Consider the following 17293-nt stretch of genomic DNA (forward strand, 5'->3'; position numbering starts at 1 on the left):
TTACCCAGGTGGATGATCAAACGAGAACCCTGCTGATCCTTTGCAGCTTGGATGAATTCCAAGGTGAAAATGATTTAATACAAGGAATAATTAACCTGTCACTTGAGGAGCCCGGCTAGTGCAGCATCCCATCCCCAGACACACATCACACAAAAGACAATGAAGTTGCATCTTCCTGACTATTGAGGCTAGAAGTAGCCGTGTCCATGCACACATCACCCTGCCAGAAAAAGAGCAGCACCCCAGAACATTAAAGTCTGAAGGCATCTTAGATCTTATGAATGATCTTAGATTTCACCTAAAAAATGATTTGTTTTACAATCAAGAAAACCACGGCTAACAGGAGACTCCGCCAAGACATCAGCAAGGTGGAGTGGATGCAGAGTGCCGACGTGGGTCCAGGCTCCCTGTCCCACACTGAATCAGTGATCAGCTAGGGGCAAAATAGGAGGGAGAGGCTTTCATGGCGAAGATGCCCCTCATTACTTGTGCCACTAAATGTTCACATATATCCACCTTGTGAACTGAACTGTACATCTATGCATTTACACAGCGGCTCTGGAATGGAGGCAAAGGAGATTCTTTGACCCACTGCTATCAAGACCCAGCATAATTTGGCCTTTTGTACACAGTGAGAGACACATACTCCATGTTCTAGAATCTCTATGAAAATAAAATCCTAAGAGTGAAGGTGGTGAGCTTCAGTGCGATCAATCTTGGGAGTCGGGAGGTAAGAGAGTAGAGCAGGGCAATGTCTCACAGTACGATTTAACTTCTAGGCTACCGGACATTTTTAGTCTTCTAGCAAAAGACAAAAATGGTTCAATTCCACTCGGCATCCTAAAAGCTCAGAGGCGTAGCTGGGGACACATTTTGCACTCTGCATTCCAGTATGTTTCCCACCTATATATTTAATCAGCTCTTCCATTCCATTTTCTCATAAGCCAATTAAAAGAGGATTCCTAACTAACCCTGCACAAAAATACACAAAAATCAAATAATCATTAAAGGAATCAACAAGCCACTCATCGCATTAGACACGAAATATTAAAGCCTTTTTGTCCCCACGGGAAAGAGAAGAATCCACTGGACAATTATATTAAGGGAAGCAAAGCATTAATTTGCATTTATTTTTCTGGGGAAAAAAAAGGCTGCTGGTTTCAAATATAGAATACCTGTTCTTCTTCCAGAAGAATCAGACCCACAATTGCAATGTTGATGTTTCCTCCTATTGTTCCGTCTTTGAATAGAGCAGACACCTGAAGAAGACAGGCAGTCATGTCAGTCCCCATACGTGGTACTGTTCACTCCCAACCCTTAGTCAGCCTAGACTCTGCAGCTGAAGACCAGTCCTCGTGTTCTTTAGTGACACTGCCAGACAGGCAGGCGTAGAAATATCTAACGACTCATTGTTGAATCCTTACGGTTGGTGCCTGAGAGTATAAACTACAGTTTGGGGAGGTAAGTTCCGCCTCTCATCAAACACCAATGAAAGGATTACAAGGCCTCGAGTTGATGAGTGTCCTCACTAGAACAGAAGAAGGATTTGTTTACTCTTAGTGATGACTACATAGGTGAGTACCCCCCCAAGCTCCCCTGGCAAGGATTCCAGAAGCATAAGAAAATTCTCAGGGAAAGACCAAGAGGACACAAGAAGGAAAAATGTGGAAAGAAGGTGATCAAAGAAAGAGGCAAATCTCATGATGACGATCGTAGATGCGGAAATGAATGACTCGAGGCCATTTTGGGTGAAGAGCAAGGAGAGTTAAGCAGTGGGGGATGCAAGAGGGTACGGATTTGGCACTGAGATGCAGAATACTGGAAAAGCTCTACAGAACAGAGGCAACACTTCCACAAATCAGAGAGTCCTGCGCCCTGTTTGTCCTCGCCTCCCTGCACGTGCAGGGTAGGGGGTCTCCGTCATTGTCTCACTCAGTTCCCTAGGAGATCATAAACCATGTGGTTCAGTCTACCAAAAATGATGCTAGCAATAATAACCATGGGGCATCATAGGAAAATAAAACATATTTAGGGGTATTCTGTTTACTGAGGTAGAACATAAAACATATTTTTAAAATACTGTCATCACAACTACTTTTTGTAATCTTCAGTGAGCCACGATTTTGTCTTCCATGATCTAGATTTCCCTTAGGTGAAATAGGGCTTGGTGTACCATTCTTAGTTCATATCATTCTTCCATAATTACTACAGTGCCAATCAGAAACAAAGACACATTTTATCTGAGGTGATATTCTAAAGGTTGTATTTTCTGTTTTAGTAGATAAAATAATGTGTCTTCAATATTTGAACATTAATATCCCTAAAAAGATGAGTATTTCTACATAGCCATCTAAAATCACTCACATAATGCTGATAAGCATTTACTGCACCCCAGTGTCTCAGCATTCTCTTACAGATTTCTGGTAAATGAAGACATCAGTACTCTCAAAACACATTACCAGCTCACAGAGAGGGTCAAATTGTTGTCTCTCCTTTTTTTGTTCTCTGAAGTTCTGAAAATGGCTCTTTTCATTGGAGCATAGTAAAAGTGAAGGAGCTATCACAGACAAAATATTCCTTATGTACAAGACATAAATCCACAAGTAAAAAGTAGGCCAGAAAATACACACATACACCATCAGGTGTAACCAAACACGTGGCCTCAACAAGAAGGACGTTCCTACCATGTTGAGTATCGTCAGAACGTAGGTGGTGATGTTTTCATGGCCGTGGTTTTGCATCATCTTTTGGTCGACCACCACCAGCGTCTCCACGTTGAGTTCTTCATTCCTATGGGGCTTTAGAAGAGAGCGCTTGTGCCGTAAGCAAGAGTTATACTCGTCAGGCAAGATGAAAAGGTCTTCCTTGGGAGGCTTCGGCATGTCTACAAGGGGCATTCGGAGAGCAAATGAAAGCAAAAGCCATCAGACAAAACTCAGAACACAAAACCAGTGGAACTTATTATATAGAAATTGGATTTTAAAAATGAATGTTCATGATAAGAACCATATAACCCTTAAAATTCTGTGAAGCAAAACTTGTGTTAAAGTGGAATATTGAATTTAAATAAAATTCGTACAGTCTAGATGTCATGGAAATCATTGCTCTATTTACTTTTGTATAATTTTTACTTTTTGGTGAGGAAGACTGTTCCTGAGCTAACATCTGTTGCCAATCTTCCTATTTTTGCTTGAGGAAGATTGTCCCTGAATTAACGTCGGTGCCCATCTTCCTCTTTTTCGTATGTAGGATGCTGCCACAGCATGGCTTGATGAGCGGTGTGTAGGTCTGTGCCTGGGATCCAAACCCACAAATCCTGGGCTGTCAAAGCAGGGCACGTCAACTTAACCACTACACCACCAGGCTGGCCCCTACCTTTGTATAATTTTGTCCTGATTTAAAACAAGATAGAGGTCCCTGGCTCTGAAGTGCTAGGTCTGGAAGCACAACGTGCAGACTATAAGAAGCACAGGGGGGCTGGCCCCGTGGCTGAGCGGTTAAGTTCATGCGCTCTGCTGCAGGCAGCCCAGTGTTTCGTTGGTTCGAATCCTGGGCGCGGACATGACACTGCTCATCAAACCACGCTGAGGCAGCGTCCCACATGCCACAACTAGAAGGACCCACAACAAAGAATACACAACTATGTACCGGGGAGCTTTGGGGAGAAAAAGGAAAAAATAAAATCTTTATAAAAAAAAAAAAAAAAAAAATGAAGCACAGGGATTTGCTGAACACGGCTCCACAGAGACTTATATACAAAGCAATGGAACTAACAGTTACAAAAAAAGAGTGTTGTCTTGGGTTAATGAAGATTTTAAATACTTGACAGTTTTTACAGCCGATTCCCATGTCTGGACACATAACTGGTTTGTCTCTCTTTGTTTCAAATGGCTTATAAACTGTTTAAGACAGATCCACTTCACTGCAGAGCTGAATTTCCCAGAAAGCACCATAAATATCTACCTAACTTCATTAGAAGACAAAACATACTTCATCCTCCTGGAGTAATCCACTTAAAAATGGCTTTGCATTTATAATCAGAAAGGTAACACTATGTTAATAATGATTAGGTTTAGTGTATGCCTCAGAAAGTGTGGTTAGAATTGTTTCATGTGAAAGTAGGCTTCAAAATACCCACATATTTAGCATCCAAAAATAATGCCAACTCTATTCATGGAGCACACTGCTAGAAGATGCTACTTTGTTTGATGGTACCCTCATCCAACGCATTATATCTCTGTTTTCTAAAATACTTCCAAACCTAACTGAACCTTTTGGAGGATAATAATGACAGCTGCTAACATTCGGTAAGCACTCATCATGCGCCATTAACAACTGATGCAATTTACATAGATGTGAACTCCCCTATAAGGGTTGTCTATGTGTAACTCATTCAGTCTCCACATCAGCGCCAGGTAGTGATGAGGCCACTAAGGTACAGGGAACAAATATAACTTGCTCAGGTTCCCTTCCCAGAAAAGATTGGTAACAGGTTTCAGATCTGGCAGCGTGGTCCCAAGGCCCTTGGTCTTAATTTCCACTGATGGGAAAATGTATGCAGGATGAAAGTGGACACAGCATGTATGCAGGATGAAAGTGGACACAACAGCTTCACGTGTTCTGCAGTACGGGGTATAGGGGCAGAAGCACCAGGGTGGTGACCTTACTGGCCAGGGCTCTGACAAGCCCCTCAGAGCAAATATCTTTGCTAAATATGGTACTTGCAGCATTCTCCCCAAGACCGGTGAGTCCCAGCTAAAAAAGTTTCAGCCCCGCCTTCAGTCAGCAGCAGACTGACTCAGGGGCCTGAGGTTCAGCATCACCATTGATTTTAAGCAAGTCAATCCGCCTTTGTTTGCCTTTTTCCACAAATAGATGTGCACACCTATTTCCACAGATAGATTTGTGTTTAGACGCAAACAGATGTCTAAACGCACCAAAAAATCTCTCTTTTTCTGAACCAGTGACCTAACAAGGAAGCATTCTCATAAGTGTGAAGCCCACTGAGCCAGAAGACCAGGATTCCTCCAGGGACGTCCAGTGCTTCATGGACAAAACGGAAATATCCATGTACAGATAACAGAGGTCCTGAGAACTAAATGCCTCAGTCTGGAATCCATGTGCATCAGTTCTGCCAGTCACAGGGCCTCTCCCGCTCAGGCGCCCAGGAGGACAAAACTGCCCCGTGCCCAGCCAGGAGGGGACAGAACTATGTGGCAAAACAAACAGCACTGTATTGATCACTAATATCTTCCACTGGCAAGAGACTTTCTGTTGCGTTTTCCTTTTCTAGTTTTACTATGAAAACAATGGCTATTTTTTTCCATTTTCCAAATACAAAACTTATTATACAGTTTATCCCTCTTTTTCAAATAGCTGCCTTCCACCAAGTGACTTCTGCTGTTGGGATTCCGAAATGCCTCTCAAGGCAACATAGCCCCACACACGAGCCCACAGACACACACGCACACATGCCTACACACACGAACACGTGCACACACAGCCACACCAAACAGAATAATTTACTGCCCTGCATGCACAGCTGTGCCTTTGCTGTTACTGCCTGAATGGCTCCTATCACCTACAGATAAGAGTGAAAGGGGCTCATTCGTTTCAGAATGGTCAGCATTGCTGGATTTTCTCCGGGCCCATTTCTACATTTGCCTCAGACCCTGGCGTGGCCTGTCAAAGAGGTGAAGATGGCTCTACCCACCTTTCCTGCCCAGATCCAGGGGCTCAGTCAACTTTTCATCCCTGCTACATGGAATTTGTCCTGCACTGACCACACCCACACCATGAGCCCTGCCAACATGAATCCTGCTTCTGACTTTGTCGATCAATGCCTTAGCCCCCGATCTTGGTCCCAACTCTGCCTGCCCCTGTCCCCTGCCCCCTTTTCCTCTGCCTCTCTCAGACAATGGAGCCCCAAGCAGCTGTTGCTAAGTGTGCCCCGTTCTAATTCCCATTCAGCCTGTCCTTCCTGACTTTGGCAGACTCCTGGCCACCTCTCTCTGTTCTCACTTTCGTTCTTCCTGCTGCCTCTCATGAGACCCAGCCCATTGAAGTAGCCAATTTGGGTTTGAGTTTTTCAAGTCCATTTGAATGTAGCATAAGACTTTTATTTCTAGGACGATATAAGTTCAGAGCACACACAGGTGCTGACACTTTAAATGGTACTTATTCTTTTGTTGTAGGTGCCAAGTGATAATGGGTCATTCACTCTATTCCACCATATTTACAGAGAACCTGCAACATGCTCACCTCTATTTTAGGGCGCTGGGTACAGCAGCCAAGGAAATCACACAGCAGAGAAAGACGGGGCTGGGAGAAGATGGGCTTCCCCGAGGCTCACTGGGGGAAGTTTTAACGAAGTGCTGCTTGAGGGGAAAACTGAAGGAACTGAGGAAAGTTGCAGAAAACACTGGACTCCTCATCCTGAATTTGTGAGATGCTCATACATAAAATGTAAATAACGCATCACCTCCTAATGTTCATAACAAAAAGAAAGACTTCGATAAAAGCTTGGTGATAAATTGTGGGTAAATGGTGTCACGCAGATCTGTCCTTTTGATCCGGTGGAGTAAAGCATATAAACATGCATAGAGATAAATTACCTCAGCGGGAAAACTCTGTGTGCTTTAATAAACCTAAACCTCAAACATATAGAATTACTGAGTAGACGTGCCAGGGTTCTTCTGAAGACGGCCCACGGGTTCCACATTTGGGAGCAGTGTGTCATCTAATCTGCCCAGGGAACAGCACTTTAAAAAAAACACCTAGCATTATCTATCCAACTACCACGGAGAGAGATCTTATGCTGAACTTCCAGATAACGGCTCTCTTTGGACTCATCACTTAAGTTTAGCAGTGACAGTGGAAAAATTTCATCTCACGGGCAGACATACTTGGAAGAAAATTAAAAATGTTGCATTGACTTACATAAATTGTTAAATACGTAAGAGGAATCGCCCTTACATACATTTCTTGCGTCTTCCACAGAAATGTTGCTTTTGTGGGAGCCTGAGGTTAAAGCTGCCGTGCGGGGGGTGGTTTTGGTGGGAGAAGATGTGGCGCTTTTCCAGCTCCCGCTGCCTCTCGACCACCAGCACCTGCGGCGGCGCCAGCACCCGCGGCCCCACGGATCTCTTGTACAGGATGTGGGACGGAGGCCTGCGCCCGGTCGGGCCCGCCAGGCTCCCTGCTCCATGCGATGGAAGTGGCTTTAAGAAGTAATCCGCTTCTTGGGTTCTTATCATGCCTGACTGCAAAAACAGAGAAAGACAGAAACCGGCATTACTTTTCATTGCTTGTTTACAAAGATGCTGTTCCCTCCTGTGAGGGCCTATGTTGAAAGGGTTCACACTCTGGGCTGAGAATTAGCAACAGGAAATTTTTCTGAGCTCTTCCCAGGTGCGCGCTTTCAGAAAGACTTCGGTGCAAATGTTCCATGACTTGACTCCAGGAACAGAGAGCTCAGGACATACCAACATCAGTTAATTCAAACCAAATAATGAGGAGAAAATACACATACACAAACTTAGATATTAATATTGGGGCTGTCCCAAATAAAGAGATTAGATTACAATTCTAATATAGTAGTTTGAAAAACTCTGTTCAAACCTGAATATGACGTGACACTTTCTATAAAAGTGTAACTTGACAAAATCAATCCAGAAGAAAGTGTAAAAGAATTTCTTAGGGAATGAGGAAGGTCTTTCTAAGCAAAATATGAAGGAAATAGGAAAGAACTGATTTTATAAAAACACTAAGCATGTCCATACAGCATAACAGGCAATGAAAGCATAAACAACACTAAAAATATCTCAAAGGAGGGCCAGCCCCAGTCGCCTAGTGGTTAAGTTCAGTACACTTTGCTTCAGCAGCTGGGGTTCGGTTCCTGGGCGTGGACCTATACTGTTCTGTTAGCAGCCAAGCTGTGCTGGCAGCCCACATACCAAGAAAAAAAAACAGAGGAAGGTTGGTGCAGATGTTAGCTCAGGGCAAATCTTCCTCAACAAACAAACAAACAAATCTCAAAGGAGACAAAATTGAGACACTATCTTCTACACTTTAAGTGATATATTTTTAAAACTTGTTAATTGTCAGGGAACAAGCAGGCCTGTGAGACTCCAGGAAAGTATAAACTGGGCCAGACCAAGGAGGCAGCCACCACAGCCCTCCCCCATGTCTATCAACATTGAATGGACAAATCCTTTCTAGGAATTAAACCTTCTGGAATTCTTACCAAATATTTCTTGTAGGCACTTCTCCAATGCTGATAAATATGTATGAATGTATATTGAAGCACTGCTTATAATAACATAAAAGTACAGGCAAAACAAAAAATAACAATTTAAAAGTTTACCAATTAATTCAGGGTAATTTTTTAAAAGTAATTTATATATTTGGAGCATATATAACCATTAGAAAAGGTTAGATAAATATGTACTGATGATAACCATAAATTAACGTTTTTTTGAGTTCCTGAGACTGCGCCCAGCATTTTCTGTATAATAACTGTTTATCCCTCCCAGCAGCTCGGTGAGGTGGCGTTCATTATCCTCCTCCCATGCATGAGGAATTAGAGAGGGAAGATGATTAAATAACATTTTCAAGGTCACTTGGCTTGGAAACATAGTATAGGGATTTGAACAAAATCAGAATAAGTTAAAAACCTGTAAATTTAAGGTTTATACTAGAGGGTTTCTAAAAGGCATTAAATTTTTAAAAAGTGTATAATAAAGTACATAGTGAGATCCCAAACGTGTTCATTTTTAAAAGTGCGCATCTACACTTAAAGAATTTTCCTGGAAGGACTGATGAGAAAGTATTAATGGTGATTATCGTCAGGGAGAGAAAGTCAAGTGGGAGAGATGCAAAAAGAAAATTCCACACTCATATTTATATCTTTCTGTGTTACTCAAATTTTTAAAATCTGTGTCCATCCTGACTTAAAAAAATGTCAATAGCATTGCTAGATCATAGAATTACAGATTAATTTTTTAAATCCTTATAAGTTTTTTAAATACTTTTATAATTTTAGAATAGAGTTAATTACTCCTACAGATCTAAATATTATTTAGAAGTCTCCAATCCTGAACTACAGTATTTAATTGAGCTGATGTCTTTTCAAAGTTATTTTGACAACTTCGAACCCTGAGTTAGACACTTCCTAGGTACTCGAAGACACCGATGCATGGGTGCCTGTTCTAAGTATGCATCGATTTAGGAGCCCAAGTCTGATTCTCATTTGGGAGGCCCTTAGTGAGGATCAAATCTTCTGCGGTGGGCTGAGCTGTTCTGCGCAAGTCTGAATATCTGCATGTGACAGGCATGGGGAAGCATGTCTTAAATCTTGGGAAAGGCCCAAAGACAACTCTGGGGGACAGCAGGGTTGGGGGTGGGAGATATTCCAGAAAGGGGAGACCAGGCTTATCGTACATTCAGACCAAGCACTGGACACGGTGTTCCTGCTGGCGGAAGGGGAAGGTAAACGTGGAGAACTATCGGTGAGGCCATCAGCACCATGGGAGGGGGGGACCTCCTGGGGCCCCCAGGCCACCTGGCAGTGGAAAGGCGGAATCCCTGGAATTTATGCCCGGGACACAGCGGAGGAGGCGGCTCTCAGGCAGCGCTCTACACGAACGACTTGGAATCTGTTTGGCCTTCTAGAAGTCTACCCATAAAACCAGCTGGGCTTCATCCTTTTTGCATTTAAACTAACCCAGGGGTAGTATGAGCAATTATCCATGTGTTTGCCCTTGTGTACTAACACTACCCAAAGAGGTTTTCGATGCTATTGAAGGTAACTAGTTTAAGTATTAAACTAAAGGAAAAAAGAAGAAAAGGAAAACGCACTTTTTGCTTGAAAAAAATCTTTTCTGATATGCAAACAATTTCTTGCTTTCAAATCACCCTTTAGAAGACCATCAGCGCCTATAGGTTCCCTGGAGCAGACGCTATTCAGTAACTCCGCAAGCCTGAGTGGATCACAGAGAATGGATGGATGAGTCAGACCCCCAACATCTGTCATCCAATTCTAACATCACTTTGTGACTGTGGATGATTTACTAAGCCTCTCTGTGCTGTTTTGTCCTCTAGGAAGTGGATATAAGGATAGCTCTCTGAGTTTGTAAGACTTAATAATATATTTTAAACACATCACCTATAGTAAACATAGAAAAAAGGTTGCTGAATTAATGAAAGAACATGTTAAATATCATACTTCATCCCAATGGTCTCCAATTCTCTTCTGATAATTCAGGGGGTTCTGGGGGATTTTTCACTGCAGTTTGAGATTTCTCCGAAGCCCGAGTGTGGCACACCCCAACACCGCAATCACCCCAAACACACCTTTATTCTGGCCTGCCGTCTTAGTTTTTACACTCTTTCTGCTTCCTCTCCTAAAACCCTTGTGTTCTACGACAGCTGTTCCAGACTCAAAACATCTCCTTCTTCACGTGGGGTCCCAGGCTACATTCTGGGTGGCCAAGGCCGAGAGGACCAGATCCTCAGGCAAGAGAGACCTGTCACAGCTGGAGGAGTTCTGAATTTTCATGAACTAGGTAGTCAAGCATTACGCTTTATACTTCATTTATAATTCAGCTTGAGTTATAACAGTCTACATTTAAATAATCCCCAATTTCATTAACTACATAGAACATAATAACTGATATTTTGATATACCTTGATAATCAATAGATAATGAAAAGTATAAAAAAACTTCCTCCATTATCTTGTTGCATTATTAGTTTGAAAGCTTATTTAAACAATTAGGTAAACCATAGAAGATTAACGCTTTCTTCTTATCAAAGTTTTTCTTGACTGAATCAAGAATATTTATTTGGAAACTCATAAAATGTCTAGTCTACACCTGCCCACAGTAACCACTGGGATGTCAGCTGGGTGAATCATTAACCTGGCTTCAGAAAAGGCCAGTGTCCCCCAGGCTTTGCAGAGGAGCTCTCGGGGGGCCTGCATCTCTCACGGCCAGTTCTGTAAATCATTTTACACCAAGAACTCATCTAACACTCGTATTGCATCTGTAAGGAAGGAAAGAATGTGTACCCTGCTGGTGCTGAGAAAATGCTGTTTCTGAGCAATGTAACTAACGAAAATGTTGAATCTTGAAAGTACGTTTCCTATATTATATTTGTTGTTAATCACAATTAAAGTTGGTAGATTTCTATTAATGTATATCTACTTATAAAAGCTGCCCATAAAAGTTGCATGAATCAAAAATAAAATGGGAATGAAGAAGAAATGGATAAACGCCCAACCACTGAGCCTGGTGCTCCTGCAGTGTAAGAGATCCCCACTGAACTAGTTCCCAGCTTGTCTCCAGTGGCACCATGAGCCCTTTGCAAGACAGCTAGCTATCAACCAACAAGTGGAAGCATGACCAGACTCTCTAGGAGAAACAGGCATTTTAACTCACTACTAATTTCATTTTTACTCTCCTCCTTTGTCTTTTCTCCAAAAGTATGATTTTTTTGAGAATATTTTACTCATCCAAGTCTTTTTAGTGACGTCTCAGGAACAGAAGACAATTCCAACCCTATAGAACTTTTATAGAAGCCAAACTCTGCTTTTTATTTCCTTATAACCTCAGGATAGAACACGAACCTGGCCCAAGGCCAGTCCATCACTTGCCACGTGCCCAGGACCACAGTAAGTCTTGTCGCATTATTATTTGTGATACTTTGAAAATACAAATTTAGCCACAATCTTCTAAGAAGCTAAACAAACCAAAAGACTCTCTCTTTCTCCAGGGATTTTGCATCTGATTCTTTTTACTTCTGTCCCTACTGCACTTGGCATGGGCCTGGCTTTCCTAAACCCTTTTGTCTTCAAGGACAATGGGGCTGATGTGCTGGTCACAGGAATCACTCATCATCCCAAACCAAGGTGAGTCCAGGAAATCCCCTTGCCTGCACAAACATTCCACTTTCTTCAAAAATAATTTTATTAGTAATAAAGAAAAGGATGCATAGGCCTACCATCCGAGTTACTCTTTTTGTTCATACTTTACAATTCATTCAGAATACAGAAGGCATGGAAAAGAAAAAAGGGAAAGGAAAAAGAGAGCTATTTATTGGGTCACCTCAAAACCCAACAACAGAGCATCAAATGATGCGACACAAAAACTGACAGAGCTACAAGGAGGAACAGATGAGTCCACCATCACGATTGGAAACTTCAACACTCCTCTCTCAGCAATCGATGAGCAGGCAGAAAATGAATAAGGACATCATTGAACTCAACAGCACCATCCATCAACTGCATATAATTGACATCTATAGACTACTTCATCCAACAACAGCAGAAGAGCTATTTTTCTTAAGCTCACATGGAACATTCACCATCATAGACCACCTTCTGGGCAATTGAATATAACTTAACAAATTAAAAGAAATAGAATTCATGCAATTTCTACTCTCAGACCACAATTGACTTAAACTAAAAATCAACAACAAAAAAATAATTGGAAAATCCCCAAATATGTGGAGACTAAATAACACACTTCTAAATAACACATGGGTCAAAAAAGAAATCCCAAGAGAAACTTAAAAATAATTTGATCTAAATTAAAATGATAACACAACTTGTGAAAATTTGTGGAATGCAACGAAAGCAGTGCTTAAAGGGAAATTCATAGTATTAAATGTATATAGTAGAAAAGAAGAAAGATCTAAAATCAATAATCTAAGTTTCCATCTTAGGAAACTAGAAAAAGATCAAATTAAATCCAAAGTAAGCAGAAGAAAAGAAATAATAAGAATTAGAGCAGAAATCAATGAAATTGAAAATGGGAAATCAATAGAGAAAATCAAAGAAACTGAAAGCTGCCTCTTTAAAAGATGGTGAGATGTACGCATGCTGCACTTAGAGAAATTTGAAGTCTTGGATGCTTTCCTTATTAAAAAAATAAAGAAAATCAATGAACTACGCATTAACCCAAAGAGTTTTAAAAAAATTCAACAACCACCTAGAAAACAGAAAGGGCTTGTTAAAAAAAATAAATTCAGAATAGATTATTCAGTAAATACTAAAACAATGTAATTATTAAACTGAAAACATCTAGCAAATCCAAGATTCAGTTTTTAAACCAAAGTGAGCACACTTCATGAAAATGCAATGAGTATGAAAAAAGTCAAAAACATCAATAATATAATGGGATATGGCAGATATTTATAGTGGGAGCTCTAACTTCTCTTGGAGAGGAAACATCATTGCATTATGCATTCTTACTTTACATTAGTTAATTTTTTTTATTCTATTTTTTGGGGCTTTTCAATTTTCTGACGTCTTTCAGGCCAACCCATCATAAGGATTTATGTCTCTGTTAGAGGAAACCTATATTTGTGCAGTCCAATATGGTGGCCACTACATTTTAATTAAAATTGAATAAAATTGAAAATTCTGTCCTCCAGTGTCTTGATAGCTACATAGGGGTAATCAAATTCAAGTTTAAATAAATTAAAATCAAATAAAGTTAAAAATTTAGTCTTTCAATTGCTCAATAGCTTCGTGTGACAAGTGGCTAACATATTGGACAACACAGATATTTCCATCATGGCACAGAGTTTTCCAGACAGCGCTACTTTAGAACTGATAATAAACAAATCTCTGGGAGCTTACTTCTCAAGATTATTTTGCAAGACACCTGAGAGGTTGCTATATTTCTCTATAATAAATAGTACATATCACACAGCTAGGAACAATATAATAAATCACATCCATTAGCATCTTCATAAAATTGTGCCAGCTAAAATATTCAGAACACGTTGTCCTAGATTGATTGCTTAGTAAGATTGCTTTTGGTTGACACAAAAATATCTGAGCTAAGAACAACTGCAAATTAAATTCTCGGATCCTACATCTATCTGCACATTCCCACGACATGAGGAGACATATTTAAATAGTCATTTAGTGAAGGCAATGAATATACAGTTGATACCTAATATAATCAAAATATCACGGATGAAACATTTTAATAGACTCCTTCACAGAGTTGTGTAATGTTTAGATATGAATTTAATTCCACAGTGGAAGAAATTTACAGTGCTTCTCATGCAAGGAGTGTGTAGTATGTTTGTTCATTCATTCACTCTTCTTTAATTCAATGAATATTCATTAATTTCCTTTTACAGGCCAGGCACTCTTCTTGCCAATCCAGATACAACAATGAATAAAATGGACAAATATAGCTGCCCTCGTGGAGCTTAAATTCCATCATGGGGTTTGGGTTTGGGGACAGATAATAAACAACAGACAATAAAATGAAAATCGCAAGAAGGTAAAAGGCAATGTGTCAGTTCTTCTCAATTTGATCTATAGATTCAATGCACTCGCAATCAAAATTCCAGCAAATTATTTTGTGGACATTGACAAACTCATTCTAAAGTTGATATGGAGAGGTAAACGACCCAGAATAGCCAACTCAATATTGAAAGAGAAGAATGAAGTCTTAGGATTGGCACTGCTTGACTTTAAGACTTACTATAAAGATACAGTAATCAAGACAGAGTGGCGCTGGAGGAAAACTAGACAAATAAATCAATGGAAGAGAATAGAGAGCCTAGAAATAGACTCACTTAAATACAGTTAACTGATCTTTGACGAAAGAACAAAGGCAACTCAATCGAGAACGGACGGTCTTTTTAAGAAGTGGTGCTGGATCAATTGCACATCCACATGCAAAAAGACAAACCTAGACACAGACCTTACACTCTTCACAAAAATCAACTGAAAATGGATCACAGACCTAAATGTAAAATGCAAAACTAGAAAACTCCTAGAAGATAACATAGGAGAAACTCTAGATGGCTTGGGTTTGGAAATGACTTTTTAGATACAACACCAAAAGTATGATCCATGAGAGAAAGAATTGATAAACTCAACTTCACTAAAATTTAAAATTTCTGCTCTGCAAAAGACACCATCAAGAGAATGAAAATATAAGCCACAGATTGGAAGAAAATATTTGCAAAAGACACATCAGCTAAACGACTGTTATCCAAAACATATAAAGAACTCTGAAAACTCAATGATAAGAAAACACGCCATTGAAAAGTAGGCCAAAGATCTTAAAAGACTCCTCTCCAAAGATGATATACAGATGGCAAATAAGCATATGAAAAGATGCTCCACATCAAATGTCAACAGGGAAATGCAAATTAAAACAACAATGAGATACCACTACAAACCTATGAGAACAGCCAAACTGACAACAACAAACACTGGGGAAGATGCGGAGAACAGGAACCCTCATTCGCTGCTGATGGCGATCCAAAATGGTGCAGCCAGTTCGGAAAACAGTTTGGCAGTTTCTTAGAAACTAAACATACTCTTACCAAGCAATCTAGCAACTGGGCTCCTTGGTGCTTACCCAAAGGAACTGAAAGCTTTACATCCACATAAAAACCTGCACCCTGATGTTTACAGCAGCTTTATTCATAATTTCTAAAACCGGGAAGCAGCTAATATGTCCTTCAGCAGGTGAATGGACAAATAAACTGTGGTGCATCCAGACAATGGAAAATTGTTAGGTGCTAAAAAGAAATGAACTATCAAGCCATGAAAAGACATGGAGGAACCTTAAATGCATATTGCTAAGTGAGAGAAGCCAATCTGAAAAGGCCACATCCAGTAAGATTCCACCTATGTGACATTCTGGAAAAGACAAAACTATGGAGGCAGTTAAAAGACCAGTGAATGACAAGGGGTAGCAGGGAGGGAGGGATGAACAGGCCGATCACAGAGGATTTTTAGGGCAGTGAATAAACCCTATATGATACTATAAGGGTGGATACATGTCATTATTCATTTGTCCAAACTCAGAATGTACAGCACCAAGAGTGAACCCTAATGTAAACTATGGACTTTGGGTGATAATGACGTGTCAATATAGGTTCATCAGTTGTAACAAATATACTACTCTGGTGGGGGAGTTGATAATTGGGGGGGTTGTGCATGTGTGGGGATAGGGGCATATGTGGGAAATCTCTCTTCCTTCCACTCAATTTTGTTATGAAATTAAAACTGTTCTAAAAAATAAAATCTACTTAAAAAAGACAGAAACATTTTAGGATTGGGGGTGCAGGAAAGGGGGTTTCAATTCTGCATAGGGTAGCCAGGTAGGCCTCACTGAGAAGGTGGCATTTCTGTAAGGTCTTAAATGAGATGAGGAGTTGGCAGTGAGGACACCAGAAGGAAGAGGCCCAGGTAGGGGGAAGAGCCAGTGCAATGGCCCTGTGGCCCCACGTGGCAGCAGCTGATGTTTATGTTCTTTGCAAAATATCCACATGTGATAGATTCACCAACTGATAATAATAATAATAACAACAATGATGACAGCAATTAAGCAGGGTGCTGTTCAAACTGGACTATTCTCTTGGAACTTCTCTTCCAGCCCATCAGATAGAGGGACACTTGAAGCTTAGAGGGATCCCCGTGGTCTACCTTCACCATCTCCGCCACAGGGATACACTTACTGCTGCTTCCACTTCTGGCCTCCTTCTGATGTTTTTCTGTACTTTTTTGCAGGAAAAAAAAGCATAAACCAGATCACTCTCTACTTACTACCTTGCAGTCGCGTCCTCTGACTTAAGAACACGATCTGTCACTTCCATGGTCAGGCTCCAGGAGCCTCGTCCTCTGGCCTCTGTTGGTTTCGTCCCGGCCTCTGCTCCTGCCTGCCTCTCCAGGCACTCACGGTGCTCTCACCACACCAGCCACACTCCTGCTCCAGGGACACCCAGGCTCCCTTTGGCCTCAGAGCCTTCGCCCCACTCGTCCTGCTTCCCGGCCCACTCCTTCCAGACCTCTGTGGGCTGGATCTTTCTCCTCTTTCAGTCTGGAGTGACAGAGTGAGGTATGGGAACTTCTTGTCTTCATGGGGCTCTTAATGGCAGAGCAGATAGCAGAGCTGGCCTTGTGGCACAGGCAAGTAGCAGCTCCTGAGGCCAAAGATGGTGTTTGAGTCTTGACTCTGCCTCTCTTCAGAGGGTGAGCTTATGTGTGTTTCTGTTCTGAGACCTAGTTCCTGTCTTCGCAAACAGAGGATAAAACTACAGCCATTTTCCAGGGTGACTGTGCAGAGTAAATATACACACTTCAAAGATGGCAGAAAAAAATATTTGAGTGATGTCATCCAAGACCCCCGTACATATTTTTAAAAACAAAGGCAGCACGTGGGAAGCTGCAGGAGAGAGGAGACAAGGTGTGTGGGGACTCTGTGCAGGCTGGGAAGGAAGATCAACAGGCCCAGGACAGTGTGGGAGAGTGACAG

General features: G+C 41.2%; 1 protein-coding gene across 3 annotated transcripts in view; it reads right to left on the reverse strand.

Moving 5' to 3' along the window:
* The window catches only part of ADAMTS16 (ADAM metallopeptidase with thrombospondin type 1 motif 16), a 155060-nt gene that overhangs the window by 108879 nt on the left and 28888 nt on the right, over positions 1-17293 (reverse strand). For 2 of the 3 annotated variants that reach the window (XM_070587238.1, XM_008518866.2), the window contains exons 4-6: positions 6980-7262; positions 2685-2884; positions 1176-1259 (exon numbers count right to left, since the gene is read on the reverse strand). In XM_070587238.1, coding sequence (XP_070443339.1) covers positions 1176-1259; positions 2685-2884; positions 6980-7262 — 567 coding nt within the window. Of the gene's footprint in view, positions 1-1175; positions 1260-2684; positions 2885-6975; positions 7263-17293 lie in introns of all 3 variants that reach the window. The other variant, XM_070587240.1, reaches the window with a different exon arrangement.

This window comes from Equus przewalskii, chromosome 20 (assembly GCF_037783145.1).
Source record: "Equus przewalskii isolate Varuska chromosome 20, EquPr2, whole genome shotgun sequence".
Taxonomy (NCBI): domain Eukaryota; kingdom Metazoa; phylum Chordata; class Mammalia; order Perissodactyla; family Equidae; genus Equus; species Equus przewalskii.